We start from the raw sequence: 26,447 nt of genomic DNA, 5'->3' as shown, positions 1-26,447 counted from the left end.
GATGCCTCCAGTGACGCAGTGTGCATTTCCGGTACACGTGACGTATGAGATACTTCACACCATAGCGCAAGCAGTGTGTAACACCGATATAGACCATCCATAGGTATGACCTCTAGGATGTGTGCTGCACTGTGTGCCTGGTTTACAGTTGCAATTTCTGAAGATCTGTCAACGGAACCGGGAGTTGCAGAGTTGTGAGTTTAGATTTCACTTAGAGTAAACTCATAGAAAATGAAGTGATTTCAAGCTCTATCACAAAACTGTGGAACTAGGTCTGGGGGTGATTATAGGCAAAGGAGAATTGGATCAAACAAAGAATTTTCAATTTCGTTTTAGGCCTTTCATTTTATCCAATGAAGATACTTACAGTTAACAGTGAGTTTGATCATTTTACTGGTTACCGGATCAGTATTCACTGAACACAGGTAAACGCCTTCATCTGACATGCGCACGTTTCGTATACTTAGATTCCATTCTTTTTTAAACGGTCTATCGACGCTCATTCTCGTGTCATCTGTGATTCTTCTTCCGTTTACGGTAAGCGACCGATCCTCGTTGTTCTTCCGCCTCTGCCAAATCACCTGGAAAAAAGAAGTCAATACCGCACGATAAGATCATAATATGCTCGGAATTCCGTGACGTCATTATTCGTTTGCAGATGTCTCTGGCCATCGGCACCGTGAAATCAGGTCAGTGAACTCCACTGACTGACTCATATAATGACATCATTTTTCTTTAGATTGAGAAAAATAACTAATGTCATCATCACATCACTAGCAACAAAAAGTACACAATTTATGAGCCTTTACTAATGGGTTACATAACCAGGACCATCGGGATTTGTGAGGTGCGAAATGTAACTCAAAATTGATAAAATGTGGGATCAGATCTTTTTTTACTGGAGACAGTAATGTATTGGATCGCCGGGTTTGAGATTTTTTTCAACGCGCAGTAGAGTGGTTTTTAGTCATCGAATGGCGATAAGCTTATAAGAAGATTCCCTACGTTAGCACATACACCTCTTATACAAACCAGCCTCTCGAGAAGAGAGAGGGCGGTCGATATATAAAGTACGAAATATCAGCGCAATCCCGACTTTCTGGAGAGTAATTCGAACGTCACGAAACGTCTTTGGTATTAAAGAAGCCGCGAAAGGGATAAAAAGAGAGATAGCGAAAGATGTGGATAAACTAACGGTGTCCGCTCACATATCCGTGCGCCAATAATTGGAAATATATGTATTAGTATACACCATTCCAATCAATACATTGCCTATCTCTGATAATTAATTCCGGGCCAGACGACGCGATAGGAATGTGATGAGGCAACATCGCAGTTGTTATTTTCACGCACAAAAAAGCCAGCAGCTCGGCAACCTCTTCGAAGCCGTCTGATAGGTTGACCCGGGTGTGCTACACGCTTAGATCTATATATCCGATCGGATCGACATCTAATCTGGTCTCCGCGTAGGGCAAATTCGTCGAACGCCCATTGCTAGACGCTTTTAGACATTTCGTCACCACTTTCTTCATCCGATCGTCGCAACCACGCCTTCTAAGTGATCATTACAGTTTAAGTCGATAAATTTAACTTTATTGAAGAAAAATATTCGTTGTGGATCAAACCTTTGACGACGAATGCAACTTCCCGGTCTAATGGAACTCTTTAAAAAAATAACACACCGGCAACTCCTTAATTCACATCGACCACTTTAGATGTTGAAAGTTTCATAAACTCATTGAGAAACCACTTGTCGCTGGCAACTCCCTTCAATATTGATTATTCAAACGCGACAAATTCTTCGATTTGCGGTAACCGTAGGCGTCATTTTGCAAAGTTATTTTTTCTGTTCGAGATAAACATTTAAAAGGTCAGCAGCTAAAATCGTATTGATCTTCACAACAGCTTTATTGATATTTCAGTTGGCGTTACGAACACCAGAGGGCGATTGGTTGACCTCGATCGCGAATGAATGTGGGATTCTTTTTACAGCAAACAGAATAATTGATGAGCTGACAAATTCAACGAGAATTATTAAATCCGTTAAGGTGATCCCTTCGTGAACGAAATGCCGTCACGCGCATCAAGCAAGATGAACGTATTGCGAATCGGTCACCGTGTTCGATTCTTTTCGGCTTAATTTGAAAATGGCTGCCATATGTTGAGTATGGCAAAGAAATGTTAAGAGCATGAAACAACTTCTTATTTTCATCATTTAGGACCACATGGCGCAACGGAATCAAAAATATCTGATTTCGAATCCTGTAAGGTTAAATATTTTTGTCCTGAATGGCTTAAAATTCAGCATTGATTCATATTTTGAGATTCAATCGTACCTCGATCGTCCCGCGTCATATTTTTATCCTAGCAGTCGCGGAATTGAATTACGAAATAACAGCGTACAGACCCGGTGTGTGCTTTTAAAAAGTAAGTCGTACCTGACGAGGGAATATAGTGTTGGTCTCAGGTGCATCGAGTAACAATTAATGAGAACACGGGAACAAAATGTAACGTGTACAAACTACAGTCCACGACACATTCAAACCGTTACCGTTTTCTATTTCGCTTTAAGGACTGAAACTTGTTTCAGCAGGTCTAATGCCAGCCATGGTTTTTTTCGGATATACACGCATCTCGGAGAAATTCTTGCCCTACAGCACTTATATTATACATTTTTTGGATCACAGCTTATAATTTCAACTCAGTTACTATAGATACTAATTTAAAAAGTTTTGATATCGATTGTATTTTAATTACACCCGAGGCGAAATCACTGAAGGTGTTTCCACACGCAAGCCTACATATACGCACTGCGCGATAAATGAGATTTTTATTGATAACTTAAACGATATGGATCGGGCTGTTACGATTCGTCAAAAAGAACGATTTCCTTTTAGTTTTACCGTTTTATCACGGTCTAAATTTACAGCATCGCGGGACAGAGTTAATCAATTCATTCCCAGTGCACACAATATATGACTTTATATCGCATTGAGAGAACGCTACGTTAGCTACAGCCAGATTAACTCACGATTAGATTTCGAAGGAACGACGCATAAATAGAAATCTATAGGTTCATTCAGTACTAATTATTACTAATAAAAAGGACCCGCTTGTCAGATTTGTCGTTACTTTCTCCACGTGCGTTAATGCGCCATCGATGAATACGATAAAACTATATCATTTTCATTAACGTCGATTATTGCCCGCGGATCGTTAAAAATATCTAATTATGCCAAAATACAACCGGAACCAACTCGTTAATGTTCCAGATCCGTGGTCGATAACAGCTGTACTTGATACCTGAACAATTTCTCGAAGTCGTTTTCAGACGGGAATGCCACATGTTTTAACAAATCACGCGCATGCGCGGCGAATTCTCTGGGTATATTTCGCACGCGTTTGGGCGCATTCTGTTTCATAATTACATTTCGGAATGTCACGAACGTTTGGTAAAATTGTGCTAATTCTTTTAGTATCGGGTTTTGCGCGACAACGACGATGGCTCGGCGGCCACCGAATAACCACCGAACAACCACCGCGGTGTCGTAAAGTGTATTTATTTTGCTTATAAATCGTTACGGATAAAAACCGGAATCCGCGAGATCGATGTTCATATAGCGATGTCACTCTGCGGGGATTTGAATCGACTTGCCGAAGAAATGCTTAGGGATGAACCTGATATCAGTTTGCAAGTACAATAACGTCCTTCCTATACCGTTTTCTGTTAAATTCTTTGCGCCGATAGATAATTTTTTGGTTTACCATTACCGATGCTAACGCTGAATATTGGCTTTCAGCCAACGTAAGTATGTTCATTATAGGCGCACAATATTTACCGAATGGAGCGGTTGGGATCGGTTCCTGTTAAATCGGTGTGATATTGGACCAGCTCCTTGCACGCATATGTGCATGGAATAACTATAGATGCTTAATTTCCTGAGTAGCAGAAAACTTTCATTTTCTATGTTAACATTCGAATTTGCATTGACCTTCAAATCCACGCCTGCGACGTCTTTAAAATCTCCTCCCTGATAAACAGGTGACTATTTTGAGGTTGAAGGGAACGTTTAGAACTTTGACCAACCATTCGTACTATTACAAGCCATACATATAAAATATGAACATCTACGACGGCTTTGGGGGTCGAAAATAGCTTTCATAATAAATGCGGGTGGGTAAGTACGTTATCGATGGAACAATCTATTCGAAATTCTCATCTAGATGTCTGTTAGATTTTGTTAATTAAAGCACGACGGCCGCAATACAAGGCAAAGAGTGCAGCATCGAGAATTATAACTTGAATAATTCATATGAATTGAAGTATATATGTATATATATATATATTTGATATTGACTCATTATATTCATCTCGTATCTATACTAATTCTTTATTGAATGCATTTTCGTTTGATATTGAACTTGTTTTGTGTCACCGAAATCGAAAGTTGCTTTTTCCACTTCGATTCGACCAGAACCTACATATGTTTATACGTATTATTTGGAAAGATCTGCAAACAAGTTCAAGCTTCAAAGGACGCACACAAGAGCACTAGATGGGATTGACCTTTTGCAGTTTTTACGAACTCATCAAACACGAAGCCAGCCAAATATGATATAACCTCATCGTCGCGGGGCTGCCATGTTGGTATAGCATCTTATATTGAATTGTTGATCCGCTCACGCCGAGAATCGCTGATTTGATTGCCGAGAAGCGCCGATAACGGCCACGGATACATCATCGATCCGGACTTTCCTGTATCGATTTTTTGGCCGAGAGAAGACTACGAACAAAGTGGAAACTTATTAACGGAACGATGGAAAACGACAAACCGTGTTTTGCGACGGCGCTGAGTAGATGGCAAAGATCACGATACCGCACTACTTGCATTAAGAGCTCGTAAGTGCTTGACCACACGATCACATACAGTATATCAAATCATTTGCATTAGCGCCTAAATTCAGTCAATCATTGTAGATGCAACTGCGTGGATACTGTGTTAATCGAATGTCAAAAAGTATGCAAGATTCTCATTGCATCACCGACTGACTGTCGAGTATGCATGCGACGAAGCAAACTAGAATAAGGACGAGGTCAACCAAACTGGTGATATTTCAATATGAATCACATGCTTAACCCAGTAACTCTACCATAACTGCAAACCTCGTCGCAAATCGCGATTGGAAATGACTTTGAAATGGGATCGAATGATGAAAAATGAATATCATTTCGTATTGAGCAAGAGCAGCGGGATAAGAGAAATAACTATTCGATGAAGAATAGTTTGAATTGATGAATTTTTAGCTCTATTATCCGCCGATCACACCACTCAACCTAACCCATAAAACAGCAGTTCATAATTTGTTTCAAGTGGCCCCGTTATGTAAGAGAACAAATTACTGGTTACATCATTCTATCTGAATAATGATGAGCACCGAATACAGATTCCGGTGGTTGACTTCATTCGACTTTGACATCATTAGTTTAAAACCATTAAACGAGAGAGTATAATGATAAGAAAGATATGCGTTATACAGTATCATCAATGGGCTTATATTTCAGTTCGTTATGAAAATCGGCTTAGAAATTCAGCTGGAATTTTTCTTCGGCATACGCGAAATAAACAGCCTACAGGGGAGTAACTAAAATCTATAGCCTACAGCGATGCGAGAGGTTTTCAGACGTTATAGAGCTAACATATCGATTTTTTATCCAGTTCGTCTGGGTTTGACTTAAGAAATGTGAACTAGAACTTTGTTAACTCTTTTATCAGCTGTTGAACAGTCCAGCAGGTTCGACGTTCGCATATTTCCGGGAAAAGTAACAGACTCGCTTGGTATGAGTGAGGAATCCGATTTTAAGCAGGTCAAATCCCCAGAATGTTTTAGACCAGCGGTATCTTGTTCGATGAAATTCTTATTTTGTCGAACTTACCTGAAAATCCCCAAGGTCGTTGATCGAACACGGAAGCACGACCGTCTGCGCGGCTACGACTGTTACTGTCGCTTCCGGTACATCGAACGACGGTTTCAAACCAATCGCTGGAAAACACAAGAAAAAGAAACAAATTATTTATTTCATCAATTATCTGATAGCGCCCGTGCGCTGGTTCTGCCCCGAGTCCTGGCAGTTTATCAATTTTGACAAGCCAATGGCCACAGCTAGAAGCCATTCATTTCCTGTTTTGGGAAAAATGGCAATTTGTGACTCGATTATTGATAAACTTCAGCGAAACATTATCGAAATAATAGCTGTGTTTAAAACGCCTCGCGGGACGTCGATACGAGGCAGTCGCTGTTCAGAGGATTTAACGACAGTGATTTTGTTTTTGCTTTTTTCAAAGTTCAAATCGGTTTTTGAGCCTCCAAGGGCGCATCGCGTGGGGTAATCAATTCCAATTGGGTGTTGTTTTTTTTTTCGTGAAAGCAGTGCCGATAAACAAAATCGCCATAATGTACGATAGGTTTGGTGTTTAAGTTACTGCGCATTACACGCCGTTCATACCATCATAACTACCATGAATATCATAATTAATACATCGCTCGCTGACAGAACTGTTTGTTTTATGATCTTCCGCGACTTTTTATCGGCTCATCGTGAACAATCTATGTGACCTGCGAACTTTCGAGCGGCGTTTGATTGATGGATTTTCGGCGTGCGCTTTTATGCAAAGCGTATGCAAATTTCAATACATTCTAACGACAAGAATAACATGTCAACAATCACGACTAGGCCGAAACCAACGCGTTATATCAAAAATACATAAAGATATGTATTTTTGGTTACATCGACAAGAATATGTACGTTGACAAATAATCTCGTCATCGTGGCTGATTCAAGCCGCGACCACTAGTCATTTTGGCCTGGCTCAAACTGGCCCGGGGCAGACTCGCAAATTTCTCCCGTGCCTAAGTAGAGAGCGCAATCACACTCAAATCACTCGTTACTAAATTGTCATCAAAACGATGCAATGGCAGGCGAGTTGGTGTCACTTCCGGAACCAGGTAGCATTCACACGGAACAATTCGGCCCCCGCTGAGATTGGGGTACGAGCATGATCTTGGTTCGGTTAACTTTGGTCCATGTCAAACAGGCAAAGACCCATTTGGCACCGATGCAAATGGTTGGCCTAATATTGGTAAGGGTCAAATTTGGGCCGGGTCAAAAACACTCGTGCGATCGCAGCCTCAGTCAGCTGTTAACGGCGAATAAAAAAGACACAGTCCAATTCAGTGGTGAAGAAAAATGAAAAATAAACAACTGAACTGAAATGTGAATAATTCGACGTGGAGAACATAAATGATGACATCTGAACATCACAATTCGAAAATCTATCAAGTCAACAAACCTAACGATTTGTTTGAGGAATATTTTGAATAGTTGGGTGTGTCAGTGCATCAACACATTTTGATCCGTTCAATGATTCAGATAAAGTTTAAAAATACGCGCGGCCATATACATATATATATATATATATATATATATATATATATATATATATATATATATATATATATATATATATATATATATATATATATATATATATATATATATATATATATATATATATATATATATATATATATATATATATATATATATATCGCTCTCGGAAATAACAGTGCCAGCTAATGAATAAACAAGTTTAATGTTCTTTGCGATGGGGGCGACTTGAATTGATTTATTAATCTGTATCGTATGAAGTCGACGCCCTGTTATGAAGTGATAATCGTAGATATGGACAAACAACACCTCATGTATATATCCATCACATTAATTTTCCCATATCCATCTCTGTGTTTATTGAAAACGTTAAGCACGCCCTGCAACACATTCAAGATTATCCGGGGCAACCAAATCGACCATCGTTACCCCAAACTACATTCAATACTATACCACAAACCTGCCGTTATGAAGATAAAAATCATTTTTTGTAGTTCGGAAAGTTCTAACCGAATGGCCTTCCATTGAAAAAAAGATATCATTGATTTCACCCTGTCCGGGAAGTGGTTTGCACGGCAGTACACGCTTGATGTTGAATATCCTCGGTGAAATTAGGTGTACGTAATGTAACTTTATATTACAAATAAATACATGCTTATACCTTCGCCATGGTGGCATAGGTGATGAATTCCACCATCTCTCATGTTGCCATTATTTTGGAAAAAAAATATTGGATCCAATTTAATTTCTGTACAGCATACCTGTGATCCTAGTATCCGGAAATTTAGCAGCATTCTATACACAAACAATACTTTTTATTTTGGAAAAAGTATAAGGAGCATTCCTGGGTCATCTTTTTAGACAATTCAGCGACTAAACTGACTACTTCTTGCACACATACTGCCACTGATCAAAATATTGTGTTTTTATAGTGTTTATTGTGTTTGTTTCCTTTTTCCTTTGTAATTTCGCTCGTTAATATCATACCACTCATTACCGTCATTACCATTGTGGCCTTGAGTTTGTCAATAAAGTCGAAAAAAATATATATACGCAAATTGGTAATGACTGGAAATATGATGCATAGGAAAGAACTATATTTGAATGGAGTTTCATTCAATCAGACGCTTGATTTATCCGATCTCGCGTCGTCAGTTCAATCAGCAGCCGGTACTAATTAGAGGCAATTCCAATCAGAGGATCGGTATACACAAGAGCAACATTCTCAGCGATCTGTCAACACGACGAAAATATATCGCGTGTCAATTCCAAGCAATGGACCCGTCAAAATCAAACACCACGCAATCCCATAAATTATGCGACTACTCATTCGGAAAAGTAAATCGGTATCTTAAAATACACTAGGTAAGATAGCCTAAACTGCAAAATAATGTGTCGAAACTACCAGTATTCAATACGTCATCAGAAGCAATTTAAAGTATCGGCCTAAGTATCGGCCATCTAATCGAATTTCTAAATTTGACAAGTTCGTCAAATCGCTCGGAGGTATTTTCGGGGTAAAAACTTGATTCAATTCACAAATTTGACTATTCTATCGATTTTTATGGATCGTATTTTAGCTACAAGGATAAATCGGGGAATATAATTGCCTATTTACTGACTGACATCCCTGCTCCGGGCATGTGTCATTGTGTTATTGAAAGATATAATTACTTCCATTCGCAACCTGCCACCAGGCTTCCTAATACTTATATCTTGCTTATTGGATTTTGTGTTATTGCCGGTTCCGTGGAGAAAAGTAATAATTTTCAATTTTCCGCGGACGTGTTTGAAATATGTGGCAATGCCCATCACATGATCATCATCGGCTTTGGAATTTTTGGAAATGTAGTAAATCTGTGCTACAATTTCATTCTTTCATCAACAATAGCTTGGCTACATGGGCGTATCCAGGTACCAAATATTTTTAGGGCAAATTATTAAGGAAAAACATTTTGACAGCTTTGCCCTTTTGACCGCTTTTCAGAATTGTGCTTTTGTCTTATTAGAAATGGAATTTTTATATTTTTCGACAAAATATTTTGCCCTGTTTGCAAAAAGTGCCATTTAGTAAATGGAATATTTAGGATATATCAAAGGTCTTACAGAAGTCTCAGGACCCTCTGGATCCACCCTAGGCTACTAAGACGTATTTAGCCGATACGTCGTAGGCTTTCGTTCAAGAAATGGTATTGATAAATGCGCTGTCCATAATTTGTCGACTGAAAAGTATCCACATCCATATATGGATATATCGGACAAAGTTGTTCTTATACATTTCTTGTGCACATCGTAAACAAAGTGTCGTCGAATAACACCAACCGAAGTACTTGCTGAAACGTCGCCACACAAAAGAAAAGATATGGAGAATAAAACTCTTGAAAATTTGAGTATCAACGCCGTTTATCTATATGGCGGAGGTGTCTTTGAAAAATTAATGTATGCCAGCGGATCCGGTAAAGATTATTGAATAGAAAAATCGAAACGCTGTATTTATTATGCATGCTTGTTATTGAGTTCGTTCTATTGCCAGATCTCTAAATACCGATGCGGACGAGTCGGTTTCTGATAGAGACTCGTGTTTACACTTAAACACAATTTACTTGCAAATGCTCATATAGAAGTAGAAGTACCCCCGGTTTATTGTTGGCAGATTTATTGTGGCGCTTGAGTCGGAATCAATATCGGTTAATTGATGGCGGTTTCTATAAAGTCAGTCTCCCGGATATTACCAAATAGAAGATTCCCCCTAGTCTAATATACCCGTCCGTCGCAAATTGTTTTCGTATTTTTCTTTACCTCATACATTTGTTTTTATCTGAGCCCCAGCCATTAGAGTGGCCTCAAGAAGGTCGGTTTTGTTAATGAACTTATCGCAAAACAATTCTGACACCAAAACATCCAGCTTTCCCTATCCGTCGAGGAATGGGTCACGGATTCGGGTTGAAACACTGGCGGCTCATAAAATACGAGAACTTATGAAATATATCGCTGTATTTTAGCGGTCGTTATTTTCAGGACCGTAATTTGCAATCAGATGCTGAAGGGAAATGATAGAACGCCGCAGTTTCGCGTGTTTAAGAATTAATTTCCTCGACACGCTATACACTTGATTCTGGTCGATATCAAATCGGAGAGCGACTTTTCTCGCTCGTCTGAAACCGTTACATCACACATAAGCGAATGTTTGAAATATTTCCTTATGAATCCGGCAATCGCAACCCAGCCTCCGGTAGTATTTTTATTAATCGTAGACGTTGCCGTGTCTATTCTCGGTGTATTTCGGTATTGTATTGTAGTCTAATGTTTCGAGAAATGTGATTATTCATCAAGATAAGGCCGACAAGTCGGATAATTTTTGCCGAGTCATTTTCAATAATCAATCATTAGAATAAACATGTTTGGACAGTTCGGGAGATGCGGTATTTTTCTCGTAGTTCAGGTTCAATGATCGAGTAAGGTATGGAACATTTCAAAATGTGCGCGCTGTGATACTTAACTACAGAAGGTCGGTGTCTTATGGTAGTTCTGCTGTCTTGTACGTAGTCTTCCTACGCACACAAGTTATCCCTATACCGTCATTAAAATGTCATCCTCGCACTCAAGAATTCGTCTGCAACTTAAGATAGTCGTTTGTCACACGTGTAATGGAGCCAATAAGTCGGTCTTATTATCATGTTTCACTCTCTGAATCATTCTCGCTCCGTTTCACAGTTGAGATAGCATTGTTTGTCAACTTCGCTCGCGATTGCGTGGCGACGTTTCGTGTATGAGAGTCGTTCGACGTGCCGTCGTTTCGTTTAATCGTTCCGTTCTTTAACGTCTGTCGTCTGCAAATCTATATAAGCGTGCGTCGATTCATTTATCAGAATCTGCGCCGTCGTAAGCCGTCAACTCTTGATCTTTCGAAAAGGAAAAATCAGTTCGCCGAATACGCGTTCAAAGAATGCTAATGTTGACTTAACATACACGCGAGTAACGTCTTTGAATCCGGTTATGAACCTTTCGTGAACTAAAAACATTTACTCAAATCTAATCAAAAGTTTTGCAATCAAAAATGCCTCGTATAATTTCTTATCTTGAGAACGCTATCGTTTGACGATGTAGGAAGAAAAATACTTTGATTGGCATTTCACCGGGATTTACGTACGAGAGTGGATTAAGTATATCGTTGCTGAATCTCCTATCACCAAGCCTAAGCCGATGTTAGTCCCCAATGGGTCGATGGATAAAATATCTGAATTGACTGAGTTTTCCTGGGAAAAGAACCTTACTACCCTCTAGAATTAATGATAACGATGGGTCAAAAAACAAACCGGCCATCGTGCTCCAGTTACAGACTTAGAACAATCAATAACCTCATTGTCGATACAGGCGCCGGGACGTTGATAAATGTCTTGAATGAAACATCCCGTTGTCTTGGCTATTGGATTGCTTCACCACTTAAGCAAATTGGTCGAGGCAATCCCCTATGTCTGTCGCATTTAGAAACGAGCTTTGATTTCGGGTAAACGCCGTAGCAGAACTGAGCACATTAGACGATCGATTCACAATAAGTGCTGACCACTAGACATCAACAGGTATAATATAAAGTGCTTTGAGCTTCCAGTGATAAACTGAATCTTGGAACATTTTTCACGTGAAATCGAAGCCATAACAACTATTCAAAGCGTAGTAAGTAATTAGGTACCCGACATTTTCATCAATTTTTCCTAAATAGATTCCGTGCTTCCAAAAATAGAAGTTTGAATAATATATATCAACCCTTCTTTTCAAGTCTTCGGCGTTTTGGCACCGGCTCCACAACATATAAAGTTATCTGTATTAAAAATCAAGTCGCTACGTTAGGAGTTCAAACAGGTACCATCGATATGCTGCCTGAGGCGTTCGTCGTAATGCACGTTCTTATCGTGACTGAATGGAAAATCTCTCTCCCTTTTGCGTAGTTCTTTAGAATACGAAAAAGCCGCCATCGAACGCTATCGGATTTGAAATGATATTAACCTATTTCGCGGCCGTGTTTTGCGAGGAGAGCCGAGCCGCAACCGGCGCCGCTGCCGTCGCCACCGCTGCGCGTTGAGTCGAGTGTGTGTTCGGTCGGTAAAATCATAGTTACGAAACCACTTAAATTTCACCGCTTTTAATAAACAACGATTCATCATCAATCGCCGCAAAAGTCTGATCGATCAAACAAATATTCCGTAGTTCTCAAATAGTATTACTGACAAGGCATAGAGCCAGGATCAAAGTAATTTGATTTCAAATTATGACTCTTTCGAGTGGCCTCGAGACAGAGTTCCGCAAAAATTTCTAAAGCATAAAACAATCTATTTCACATATTTGAAGTGAGGCGTTCGTCTGTATTATTAAAAGTCTGTAAGTTTTTTTGCAAATCGATTTTCGTTGTTAAACAAGCGAAATATGCACAGTCGTAATTTTTTGTGAACTGAAGCTATAGGCTGTTGATAATATACGCTAGACACTGAACGATGGGATATGCAAATTACTGACAGCGATGCGACGTATGCAAATGTGAAAAGCGCAATTAGGCTAAACCCGACAATATATAGTGTGTACGGTTGTGTAACTGGCGCTACTTTAAGGCACTAAAGCGTAGAAATACAATAAATAATGGTTTTTGATGGTATCCGTAATATACACATTCATGATGTACGACACTTAATCTGTCGCGTTTATACCGTAGCGATATCGATATGGATAAATCTCTAATGAAACATTATAGCCTACTCGCTATCTCCCGACTATACTGACCAGTAATCCGAAATATAACCGTTATCTTAGCCTAACTTACTGGACGAGATTGGTTCGCATTTCAAAGTCTTTCGGCCTATAAATCTTGAATTGCGACTTTCAGAAAGAATAAGAAGTGAGCAGTTATTCATTGAATATCATCAAAGTGAAATAGTATATAAGAGACATCAAACGATGGGCTACCAACGGTCTTTGAAAGTCATACCAAATACTATTTTGTTCGACCTGAAATTACCAAGAAAGCTCACAGAACTGTTCGATTTAAAAGAAAGCGTAGGCCTAGCGGAGGTCTTTTCAAATGGTCAATGTATTTGCAAACATTTTGTTTTTTATTCTGCTTAGAAGCAACACATTAAAATAGCGACAATATTCGAGCGAGTATCTTGAGTATTCCGAGGACTCGGTTGATATCGTTCCGGATTTTACGTGGTTCCGTTTTGTGCGAAAAGTAAAGAACCGAAACACGTTTTTTATGCTGATTAAAGCAGATATTATCAAGTGCCTTAGAATTCCCAGTGAAACACACATTCAGGATAAATATGGTTAATATACATCTAGTGTTGAATGTAATATGCATGATGCTGTTTTTCCGAAAAATCTTAAATACTCCCATATACATATAAATACGAATTTATGTATAATCGACATGAGAACTTGTTCACAAACGCACGCGGTGACTAAAATGCTTTTAGTTTGAGTACCATCGAATACGTCAACTAGAGAACAAATTGAAAATATACACAAATATACAAATGCACGCGACAATTAACGAGAAAGTTCTACCTCAGCAATTCTGACTAACGATATGCAGCCAGAAACAAGTTCCACGGGTGTAAGTTCAAACCTTTCTCGAGGATTGAATAAAACATCGGGAATGAAACCGAGACCATTAACGCGTCTAATGTTATAGTTATGTTCGATGATTTTTCACAAAATCCAATACGAAAGTCTTTTCGACACAGATGTAAATAATATTCAAATTTTAACGACGTTAAAAAAGCGGCGAAAATAATTTCATGAATGTTTGATATTTCGCGTGTGTCTATTGCCCGTTATGCGGGTATAGAAAAATTGTTATTTTCGCAGGGAGACTATACCATAGCTTCCACAGCGATCAATCATTTGTTACATCCGCCGTATACTGGTGTTTAATTTTTCATAAAACATCAACGTCGTCGCAGTGTGGCACTGTGTCTGCTGTGTTGTGTTTTCAAAGAAAACGCCATCAACATTGAATTTGTCATATTTCGTGTTGAAGAGTACCCGTGTGTTGTTCCGCTAGTAGGCCTACTTTTACGCGGACTACCAGTTAACATGTTTTGCGTTCTGCGGTGGTTGTTTTTGCCATGATATTCATCTTTCGACTTCTCGGCGGGCGACGAGCATTAAAAGATCCGATTTCGATTTTCGAGCGAATCCCGCAATTGAAAATCCATTTGCGCGTTTACACATCTGCGCGTGGTTTGAACAGAAAACATCCATTTCCGAAACGTTAATGGCCATGCCACCAGAGATAACCACGATCGTTTCATAATAAAACGTTTTTCACCTTTAAAATAAAACAGACAACAATGTTGAAATAATTGGTGGCTGTTTTAACTTGGAATTTGACAGGTTGAGACAACAAACCTGACCAGTTTTCTTTCATTAAAACTGAAAAATTGCTTTGAAGAATTGATTCTTAACGTCACTACGTGTTTAGTTTCTCTTCGTTGTTGTGGACATGATGAACCTATGATGCGCGTTATCACGGGGATAGGCTAACAACACTAACATGGAAAACGTTACTCCGAAATGTCAAAATGGTCAAAATATCGGGCTGTGGACAGACGTATCCAGAGTATGGTTCTCATCAATCTATCTCTGGTCTGTCGAAGATTGTCCATCTATATGTCTCTCTGTCGAGTTGATGCTCGAGACGGATCAAAGACTCCGCTATCTGCAGCCATCGCATGTTTCGTTGACCAATCTTTGATTCATCGGTATAGATCTATGTAGAACTGTATGCGACAGTGATTACAGGATGATTATACCATGATTACGGCCGCCGAAGATGTTTTACTGATTATAGATGATCGTTCGTACATAAAGGGAGTGGACACCTGGGTTCAGCTTTGAACTGTTTCAATTCATCTTCTGTCAATCTAATATCCAACATAAAATACCCCTAAGACACGTTATATTCACTCAATGATACAGTTAGTTATTGAAATATGACAGTTGCGTGGGAAGTTCAGCAATTTCGACTTATTAATAATGTAAATTTGAACGTTTTTTAAGTTTTTTTCTTGATGATTCATTGCTGGTGAGGTTTGTTCGGGTCACAGAGATCACTGTCAATGGCTATTGCTTGGCCATCACCGCAGTATCTATTCCCAATTGAGGTGATGTCTGAAGTTCGATTTTGCAGCTCTAAAGTATTTCCACTGAGACCTAAATAAACCGACGACATATTCATTAAGTGCACTTGCCGTTTCTATCTGGAAAATTCTTCAAATGAAGGGTTTGTCTCTGATTGAAAATATGTAGAACGAAATTGATTGAATACAAATGAATAGCGTATAGTCAAACATCACATGTCGAGATGTATAAACATGGTGCTGTTTGAAGAAGCCATACGGTGACAATGCAGTCAATTATTCTAGAATCATCGTACATTGTATCTCATATATTTAAGGTGCTCTGTTTATTATCTACGGACATCTATAATTAAAAATCGTAACATCACGACTACTGGCTCTGTGCACAAAAAGCCCGCGGCTAAAATATCTTCGTCAAAACGGAACATTACATCATATTCGAAGTGACAGCCGTTAGTTATTCAAGTCCTCCGTATTCTTCTTCGGGGTATTGCACTTAATTGTTGATCAAACTAGGAATATCTTGGGCAGACCTTCAGTCCTAAGAGGACAGCTCGTCCAATCCACCCCGCCCTGCAAAGATATGGACCGAGGCAGAAGCCACCGTAATCCGGAGAGCAGACGTATGGCGCCCGTGACTAGGCCCAAAAGGAGAAAAGTTGAGCAATCTACGCATACAATTGTAAAATTTGGATGGCATCGAAGTTGGGCTCATAGCCTCGAGGTAAAAACAACTGAAGCAAACTGAATGTTGGAGAAGAGATGAGATGGGCCAACTGAAGCAAACCTTCAGTAACCTAATTACGACTGATTTTCTATACGCTATCAATCGATCTGTCCTCATCGGGACGAATCAATACGTCAATACACCGCGAAACCTTTCTAATAATCGAACCAGTCGTCTTTGCAGACAGCTCTTTCAAATGGACCCTTAATACAGAAAAAGGAAAACTCTTACGGGGTAATCATCCACCTCGATCATAGATTACAGTTGATATTCTGATCCGGTAATTTTTCTCTCGCTCGAATCGCGTCTGTCTCGCTATGTACGAAATCGTCTGCAATACGCGATGATACGTGGTACAAATTAGTCTTCTTGCCGGTGACTGCTTTCTGCAGGAAACCGAACATTATTTTTAGCCTGAGGTCAGATATTGACCGCGCACAACTTGCGAGGAATATTAACCGGCGCGTCAGATGATCAGTGACCGTATACTAAATCCATTAGGCCTTCTGAAAATTTCCCCGGTTGCCGACAGATTATTGGAAAGTGACCCCTTTGGTCGACGGACGACACCCAATACAACCTAGGGCGATGATGGATGATACGAGCAGGTATCTAGCCAATCATCAGCCTTCAGGACGGCTCTGATGAACCGAATACGGATTTCGGATCTAATGTGACGGTCGTTCTCCCAACAGACAGTATCGAGTTTGAAATGGCCTTGACCTACTTTTCAACAATCGGAAAAATAATCATTGAACTGCGGGGAAAAAATGGTTTCGACCCATGCGTCTACGAGACATGATTTGAATGATCGGCGAGGTTCCCATAAGCGATCAAACAGTGATTCCCTGGTGGAGTATGCAACATGTAGTGAGTTAGTCGCCATCGTGAACCACAGACGAATGACCTGGTAACACTGCTGACTAGAGATGCGTGATTGTTTGAAGCTCGCATAGAAATCATCGATGCATATCCGATATTAATGTTATATGACATCAGACCTTTATTGAATCAACTGGCCATAAAATTGAAGCAGTGACAGGGAAATAAGAGTGAGCGAATATCACATTGAATATCTGGCCCGTCGTGTTTGTTGACCTGTTTTTTGCTCAGTAGAAAATTATTTCTTGTCGAGATATAAAAAAGAACTATCTACTAGAAGACATGGTTTTGTTGGTAAAGGAATTAACAAAATCAAGACCAAGGCTGGTGGCTTTCGCAAGTTATAGCCGCAGATGCCGAAATCCAATGAAGATGTTGTAGCCATCATTAAAAATGAGAACGTTGTCGTTAGCACCTTATCGTAATTTTGTGAAACTGTGCTCAGCTGTTGAATGGCGTGTTATTGTACGCGTCACTAAAATGGTTGAGACACAGCTGCTAATATTCCCCAGTGCTTCGAACCATCCAATATTCCCCCTGTACCTAGATATTGTGAGATTTATCAAATCTGTACGGTGGTGTGTTTTTGATGACAACGAAGACGATTTATACGCGCCGATGTTCCGTTGACTACGGTTTTTAGATTTGTTCTCGACGTTTCAGTAAAAATCGATCTACTCGGAGAATAAGATTACATTCACATGACTATTGAACGATTGACAATCTCTTTCCATATTCCTGATTAATTTAACTTTTTCAAATAGAGACGGGATTTTGCAGAATGCCGTATAGCGCAGGCGGCAACTTAAATATATCTATGGAGATTATTATTCAAAGTGCATCAATTCAGCCAATAGCCAAAAACATCAGATACGGAAGACACTTAAGGCTTCTGTTGACACCCACTTGGAACATGGTTACATGTACTTCGAAGCCATTCGAGGCTTGGATCTAAAGACCTTTTTCAAGGTCTCAGCCCATTACTGGAAACATCATAGTTGTTCGTGGCCTTATTTGCGTTGGCTTAAGCGACATTCCTCGCAAAATTGAAGAGGGATGAATGGACCCTAATAGCAGGAACTAACTCCAGCCCTACCCGTGCACGGAGATGCACATAATTCTAGTCTTAATCCTATCGCTTTTAATCAAAGATGAGGCGTTATGATGAATGACATCAACCGAGACTTCTCGTTCGGAATCAACAACTCCCCGGAGACTATTTCCCATCCGTATTGCAACACTATGCTTTCTTGTTAATTGAGTATTTGGTTATCGTTCATATTTTGCACATGGTAGTAAATGACTTGCATGCAGCAACGTCTTTTCATTTATCACACTGCGCGACATAAATGAATAGCATCAACAATAACCAACCGACGGAAAAATGTAATGTTTAAATCTATTTAGCGCGCATCTTCGACAATATTTATCATTCTTGCAACAGAAACTGGGCGAATCAGAGTTAATTGTAGTAATTGATTGATTGACTCAATTATGCGCTGGTTTATGCGTGCGATGTCGAATACTCGCACAATAAACACGTCATGATCACGTAAAGTTCCATCATCAACGCGAATATACATTATATCAGAGCGGCAGTTTCATTGTCACGTAGCTCAATGGAAAGAGATAGTATCATTCCGGCAGCGACTAACAGCTCTGTCTAATGTGAAGTGAACATCTACCTGCGATAGCCATCTCTCAAGAGAGGATCCTCGCAAAGCTTCGTCGATACGTCCGCTTTTCTTTTAAGAGCTTATGGCTATCACAGCCAACACACCCAAGCACCGTATCCATCGACGTTGACGTCCCCCGAGTACACCATTGCATGTGCGCATTCATTGTTGACTTCCATGATGAAAACGATACTATACCTACACTCCCATCGGTAGCAGGTTCAAGTGTCGAGATTTGCAACAACACGTTGGTCTTTTCAGCTGGACTCTGAATCAAGATTAAAGTAAACAAAAATGGTTGCAAAAAGTTGTTAACCATGCTTCAAACGTTGTCTGGGTGGTCCTTGCTCGGTTTCGACTGTAAAATCAGTCTCTCTGGGCAATGACCAGCTTTGAGATTTTTAAGCATGCATGCTCGGATATGCGATCTGTTCTCTTACATCCAGGAAGAAGAAAGTGTCCCATATCTCATTTCTCATCACGATTCCTTCACGACATTTTTTATTTTCCCGAATGATTTTGATAATCGCGTCGATGCAGTTTCGATTTTCACATCATCAGACGGAACCAAGGATGAAACACTATATCCTAGCTGTGGCTAGAGAGAGAAAGAGAAAGAGGGAGAGAGATGGAGAGAGAGAGGGAGGAGAATCCCATGCTTATGATGGAAATAATGTCTGAAATGTGACCTTTGAACTAATAGTTCAACGTTTCGACTCGTGATCTTCAAAAAAGAATACTCAGTATTCCTGAAGAAGACATCTTCCGGACTTCATTTTTCATCATTAATGTGGGATTCTGCATATACATGTACTATCAGCGTACGTATGATATACATGTAAACAACAAGAAAATTCGGTCCTCAAATAAACAACATTAGGTTAAATGTGTCTGGATCATTAAGTCCCTACTATCATCCACACCCATGTCCAGAGGTTCTAAAGCCTTGCGAGATGGCAGCGTACTATTTCAAAACGCCAATGTACGCTTATAATCGATTATTATGCAGCTATTTAGTTTAGCTTCGGGCAAAAATAGAGGATCGATCGTCGCCGAGGGACGCGTTGCAGCCATAAGTGTTTATTTTTGGTTGGAATAACGAGGTGCTGGACCCACTTCACGTATTTGGGATGTGATGTGACAAGAATTATAGCGCTTGACGATGAGCCGCCGATCGTTGATTGGGACATGGTGATCGCGTGACGTAAAATCAATCGATTTCTGAAACCCTTTAACAACGCAGACGTCCGACAAATTGCGTCCTTCACAAGGTCACGTGATTACGTAGTGTTCTATGCAAACTGAACTGCCCATTAGTCGAGGGCAACTTCTTTGAGAATGTTTGGGCAGTGAACGTCATCAATCGGTTCTCATTAATCAGTATACATCATGATGTCGTTTATCTTAAAATCACGACATTCGTGTGATTTTAGATTTTCTGTTCATTCTAGGACGCCTTATCGATTTTCGAGGTTAAATCATTTGAAGACTTCTGATAGCGATAATTGGTGATCGAAGCGGCCTGCAATGTCGATCAAAGCGCTTTGTATAATATCGATTGACAGAAACTGGTGTTTATTTGCTTAAAGCCATCCCTCAAACTCTCAAAATATTGATTTCCGCGTATGACTCGAGTCTCGATCAAAAACATCTAAACAGTACTATCATCTAGGCCTATAGCTAGTGCTTCTCGTGAACATTCCCTGAAGGCAGCCTACTGTATTTTTTTTTCATTTCACAAACGAAGTTAAATTAGGGAAATAGAAGGACCCTGGAAACTTTATTTAATGATGGCATTTCGGCAACTAACGCAGTAGAACGATTACTCGAAATGCAAGTCGTTTGCGCCCGTAACGATAAATTCTTGAAACGCTCTCAACATCTTGTTAGCGAGCGTAAGATACTTGAAATATCGAGAGAAAGCCGAATCGAGTACATTTCTGATTGCGCAATCGGCAGATGGATAACCGAGGCTTATTAAACAGATGATAAACCCTCGATACGTACACGATAAGCAGCAGTATATGTCTATTATTAATAGCAGAAATAATTTTCGATCAATTTAAATCAGTTTGATTCGAGTGCTTTCCAGCCCTCGGGTACTTGTTATAGGCTATGAAATACGCGCAGCTCGGGTTTCCATCGAGTTAAACAAAATAAAGACTAGCAAGAAAACAAACATTCCGCCAGTGACGCTGCAGAATCAACACAGCGGCACATTTTTATCACGAACTTGGGTTCTAATGATTCATCGGATATGACAAACGGAAGCGTTGAACTAGATAAGGAATATTGAACTATCGGTTTTAAAGAAATAGTACATTCGTGGTAACAACGCAACTGAATGTATCTTCGGTTTGGTAACCCTATATCAGATGCACGTGAACCTGTTCGCATTGAAGAGGCAATTTACGCACGGGCTAACGCCCGTAAATACGAAGCGGAGTGAAATGACAATTTCTAGCGTAGCCCAAATGGATATTCAAGCATTCGCAATCCGAAGACGATTCGTCATTGCGGATTTTGATTTTATGTCGAATTTCTCGAGTAAAAAGTCGTTAATTGCTTTTCGTCTCTGGGGGTCTCTACAAGCACGTATAGTACATCCAGTTGGACACGACAAGCTATGATTAATGAAGTAAAGAAGGCGGGAATCGACACAGATGCCACTGATGGATGACATCTTATATTTCACACAGACAACTACGCGTCGATTTGAAGAAGACGAACAGTTTGTTTTAAGATTCAGGGCGTGATATTGCCGTCATACGTAGTTACAACGAACTACGGGGACCGCAAGAGTCAAATAACGCACCGAAAAGGAAAATATTGCCAAATGTCGGCTGAGTTAACTGGCTACTGTGGAGTTGTATAATTTGCTGTCATTATTTTTCCTATCGACAACATGAAGAACAGTATGAATCGATGAAGAGGGCATTGTTTGGTATGAATCCCGTTGTCCTCAAAGGACGAGAAATCCTGTCATTATCCGTATACTTATTTATACTTGGACAGAACAGCATTGTTCGCGAAAGACATCGCATTTCCCCCAGAAAGACGCCAGTCGCAATACGAAATTACCGATAGAAAAATACGCTCGTTTAGATCTGCACCGCATGTGTAAGCGGAAGAAAAATGTTTAAGGATTTATTCTACGAACGGCCAGTAAATCGCCACCAGAGGATTCCATTAGATTTTCTCCTGAATTTCGAATATTTCATCTCGCTTTGCGATGAGATATTGACAGCTTACGTCACGGGAGCGTTAGTAAATGCGCGTATTCATTTTTCCTCCTCATCAGTTGCAGCAGAAATCGTATAAGCCGCTTTTACAACAGGAAAAGTCAGTGTCGAAAGAACAAAAATCGTGCCTGGGGTGTTTTTGTTCGAGTCAATCAAGCAAATGCACGGCGTCCGTCGGGGGAAAGAGTTGCGCATACATCGATAGACACAGAGCCATCAGACAGGAATATCAAAACTGAACGAAAATATGTCGCGACCATTTATAATGAGCGCACTTTCCTCCAGCTCAACATAGTTCTCGTTTGATTAGCACAGAAATCGGCGGAACTACCTAGAGCGAAACGATACAATCTGCCTCACGAAAACGACTGGATAACGTGTCGTTTTTCTTTTTTTCTAGATAGTCATGGTTATTTCGTGATACGTACACGCACGATTAGATGAAATCGAGTTCGAATCCCGTTTCGTGCCGTTTTTCAAATGATATGCAAATGAGGTTTAGTTATGGTTATTTCGCGATACGTATACGCAAACACGCAGATCAATTGAAATCGGGTTCGAATCCCAGTCTGGAATGAGCGTGTCGCCCGTTTCTGATTGCGTGAAATTCAATTGGTTTTGACAGCCGTTCATTTGCTTCGTTAATAAAGCGTTTTCTTGATTAAATATGAGTGATTTTTATTTGCATACGATAGACCTACAAAATCGCCGTAGACGCTACTGCGTAGAATCAATATGGCTTTATGCAGAACGGTCGGTGATCAAATAAAAAATCAAAACCCCCGGAAAAAATCTATAAGGCAACTCATAAAAGGTCGTACTCGATATGCATCCAATTAGAGCAGTACGTAAGACTCCTTAAACTAAACTATAATAGGGCCGGTTTAATTAGAAGTGATGTGAAAGGTTTATATTGGATTTTGCTAGTTTGGCTTCCAGGCAAAGGAAAGTTAATTTTTTGTTTTATCGATTTTTCCCGTATGTGTATGCGAGTACCTAATTGCTCGATATCGATTTAGAAGAATTCTACCCCCAAAACAAAGATACGATCATTTCCTGAAAAAAATGATAATTTTTTCCACCGACTGCGCTTTGCCGACGGGATCAACTGCACGTATCAAATGTGTATTTGACTTTTAGATAAAGTAGAATACAAAGGATGACTACATAAGCCGTAGGGTTTGAGCCTTTTTCAAGTCAGGAAAATGGCAAATGAGTTGAAATACAGTAGCGCAAATGTTGCAGCTATACCCAGAAACGGTAAATTCATCCCGCGGCACCTTATCGACTAAGAACCAACACGGTTGCGTTTTTTCACATGGCGCTCAATGAATATTATTTTCTCGCAAAGAGCAACAAGATCCGGAATCAATAGCTCAAATCAGATTAATATTTGCTTCCTAGCTGCATATGTCTGATAATATATCGTCGCTTCAATATAACTCTGTATTTATTAATAGCGGTTACACTCGCTGTAACGCTGTACGTTTCCTCGTGATGAATGGAATTAGCTTCGTGAAATGCTTTTACGGAATGTTCGGAATTCCCGATTGTTCCCGACACTGTTATTGTCAATCGCACTACAAATCCTCACTTTATTCTCGTATATCGTTAGTAGTGGTTGCGAGATCAGAATTTAACTCCAAATAACATGGTCTTGATGAAATATCAACGCATAGGAGCCAGTTAAGAATCAAGGCTTGAATTGAGCTTGCCACATCTTATTTGGGCTGAATGACTTATCCTTTCTTTGGATGTATACCATGTTTTTGAAGAAATTGAAGTAAATATTGCTTCCAACGCGCCTGTCAGATATTTGGATTTTCGTCATCGTTGGGAGTTACCGTAAGTCCATGTAACTGGACCAGAGAACCAAAACGGTCATGACTGGTCTTACATTTTGAAAACAATTCTATTGCTATTGTAAATTCGGTTATTAGCAACTCATATCTGATTCTATTTCTAATCCTGACTCCGAGATAGATTTTCTGAGTACTGGAGATGTAGAGACGAAATGAAATTAAAAGATGACATTTCGGGTTTTTATGATCTTCTGGTAAATTCAGATGTGAAAGCGAATCGGTTCGATCACATATACTCCGACTGCGCCGGTCTTCGTTTAATAAAAAAATTGATTGCTTTTGTTTTAGTGTTTCAGAGTCTACTCGTGTCGCCCTGTCGACGATGGTTTTATTAAACGCGCATACTATAATAATTCACTGCGAAATTAATCTAGCAAAAACCGTTTCAATCGAAGGCGCCCGCGTATCATGAGTGAGTGTGTTCGTACGGCTTTGATATATGCGTAAATCAATGCATTCATTTTAAAAGGTGTGAGGGTGGACTGTATTAAACTTAAGGCAATTTAATATCGACGCGGACATAATAACAATACAAACCTATGGCGTTCTATTTCTATTGGAAAAATAGGTGTTAGTTTTAGTAAATCGTTCGAGGGCAGTTTCTAACCTGTTCCATACTACTACTAGACTTTATGGATTTATCACTGAGAAAACGAAATACGCCCAATCGAAAGGCACTAATATTGAATGAAATATCAGAAAATAGCGAAACACATGAAAAGATAGAAGTTGTGTAAATCAGGGGTCGACTGTATAGTCGGGTTTTTACCTGGTCGCCGGGGTAGGTTCACTTGATTTAAATTGGCCTAGAATTCCGGTTATAACTGGCCTAATAAAACTTTTGCGTCACGAAATGTCTAAAATCCAGACTGGTTGTTAGCGATGAGGGTGAGATGATAACAGGTTTTACTGAGGAGCTTTTGTATCCGCAGGGTAAATAATGTATTATTAACTGATTTATGATTTTTTCCATGCACATTTTCTATGATTGCATCATAATGCCTTAAAGTAAATAACAGTATACACACACATAACAGGATATCATATCATCTAGCCGTATTTATCTACTTATATAGCATATTATACAACGCGTATATCAAATACAATAGAACTAATTGCTGCAACAACGAAGTTCCAAATACACGCCCACGATATACGTAATGCAGTGGATGGTGGCAACACTACACCCATCAATGCGTCTAACTCTATATCGATAATCACGCCGGCGATTTATCTTACGTATATATATTGAATATATAGGGCGTATTTAATTTCAATCGAAATAAAAAAAAACAAATTGTCTTATTGCGTCGATTGTCGTATATGATATAAAGCTGAAGAGTTCTCAGATGATTTCTAGCTCAGTAAACATGTATACATATTCCGAAGCACACAGCGAGCTGCGAGAAAGAGAGAGAGGGAGAGAGAACATGCGGATTAATTCCAGTAATCACTTCTCGACGCGTCTTATGTTCCACTTGACCAACCGCAAGACATAATTTATCACACTTTGGCTTTAATTTGATAACCAATAACATCTCTACTTTCTCTCGTCTGCGCAACGAGTTGCGTAAGAGTGCGCTGGATGAGCTTCTTGATTAACCAACTCGAACCAGCCTGGTTAACCGAAAGGCGTATATTAGGTGCGAGTGCAAGGCTAGGATTGGGCGTCATTACAGGCCAACAGCGGATATCGCTATCTGGGTAACTTTCGCACGAACCGTTATCGTCCGGATATTGTTCGAAGGAAGCTGAGCATCCTCCTGGGTAACCCCGACATCCGTGTGTAACGGCTAGCAAACAAACTGTGTTTGGTTACGCAGGTTACAGTAGACTGCAAGTGCGGCTGGTTTTTGGGTAGTTTCCTTCCTTATAGGAACATGCGTTGAAAGAAAATGAATGTCTGATCCTTATGTAACTACATATGATAACGATGTCGTATCTAAAATGCATGAGCTGATTTACTTCTGAGAGCATGTTATATGGAAAAAATAAGTCCAATACAATAAACCCTTACTTTCAGTACTTTTTAGACATACTCATTAATATGCGGCATCTAATGCCATATAGTCTGAGAGACATATTATAGCATTAAGAATATAGATCTATGGAAGACATGATATTCGCAGACGTTTTAGCGAGACCATCGAGAATTCGCGCACAAATTACACGGTGGCAAAGATTTATCGACAAGACAAATTGATGAGATTGTAAAAAGAGAGTGATGTACGACGATTAAGTCTACCGATGAATGGATGAAGTGCAAGTATAGTTCGTTCGATCAGGTAATACACCAGGAACGTCGTACACGCGCCGGTCTCCGAAGATCCATTTATCACATTATACGTTACACCTTGTCAGTGTTATAACCGAATAACAAATGTCGCCCGCGGATAATTTCATATTGCGTCTATTTGACTCGTTTAGTCTGAAATTGCTGCGGACTCGACCCATCCGGAGTTTATCACCGTCGTGATAG

At 39.7% G+C, this 26,447-nt stretch overlaps 1 protein-coding gene across 1 annotated transcript in view; it reads right to left on the bottom strand.

Moving 5' to 3' along the window:
* LOC141905400 (opioid-binding protein/cell adhesion molecule homolog) overlaps positions 1-26,447 on the bottom strand; it is a 49,174-nt gene that overhangs the window by 6,944 nt on the left and 15,783 nt on the right. The window contains exons 3-4 of the mRNA XM_074794250.1: positions 5,936-6,042; positions 368-581 (exon numbers count right to left, since the gene is read on the bottom strand). Of these exons, the coding sequence (XP_074650351.1) occupies positions 368-581; positions 5,936-6,042 (321 nt within the window). The remainder of the gene's footprint in view (positions 1-367; positions 582-5,935; positions 6,043-26,447) is intronic.

Source organism: Tubulanus polymorphus, chromosome 5 (genome assembly GCF_964204645.1).
Source record: "Tubulanus polymorphus chromosome 5, tnTubPoly1.2, whole genome shotgun sequence".
Classification (NCBI taxonomy): domain Eukaryota; kingdom Metazoa; phylum Nemertea; class Palaeonemertea; order Tubulaniformes; family Tubulanidae; genus Tubulanus; species Tubulanus polymorphus.
This window is presented reverse-complemented; position numbering and strand designations above follow the sequence as displayed.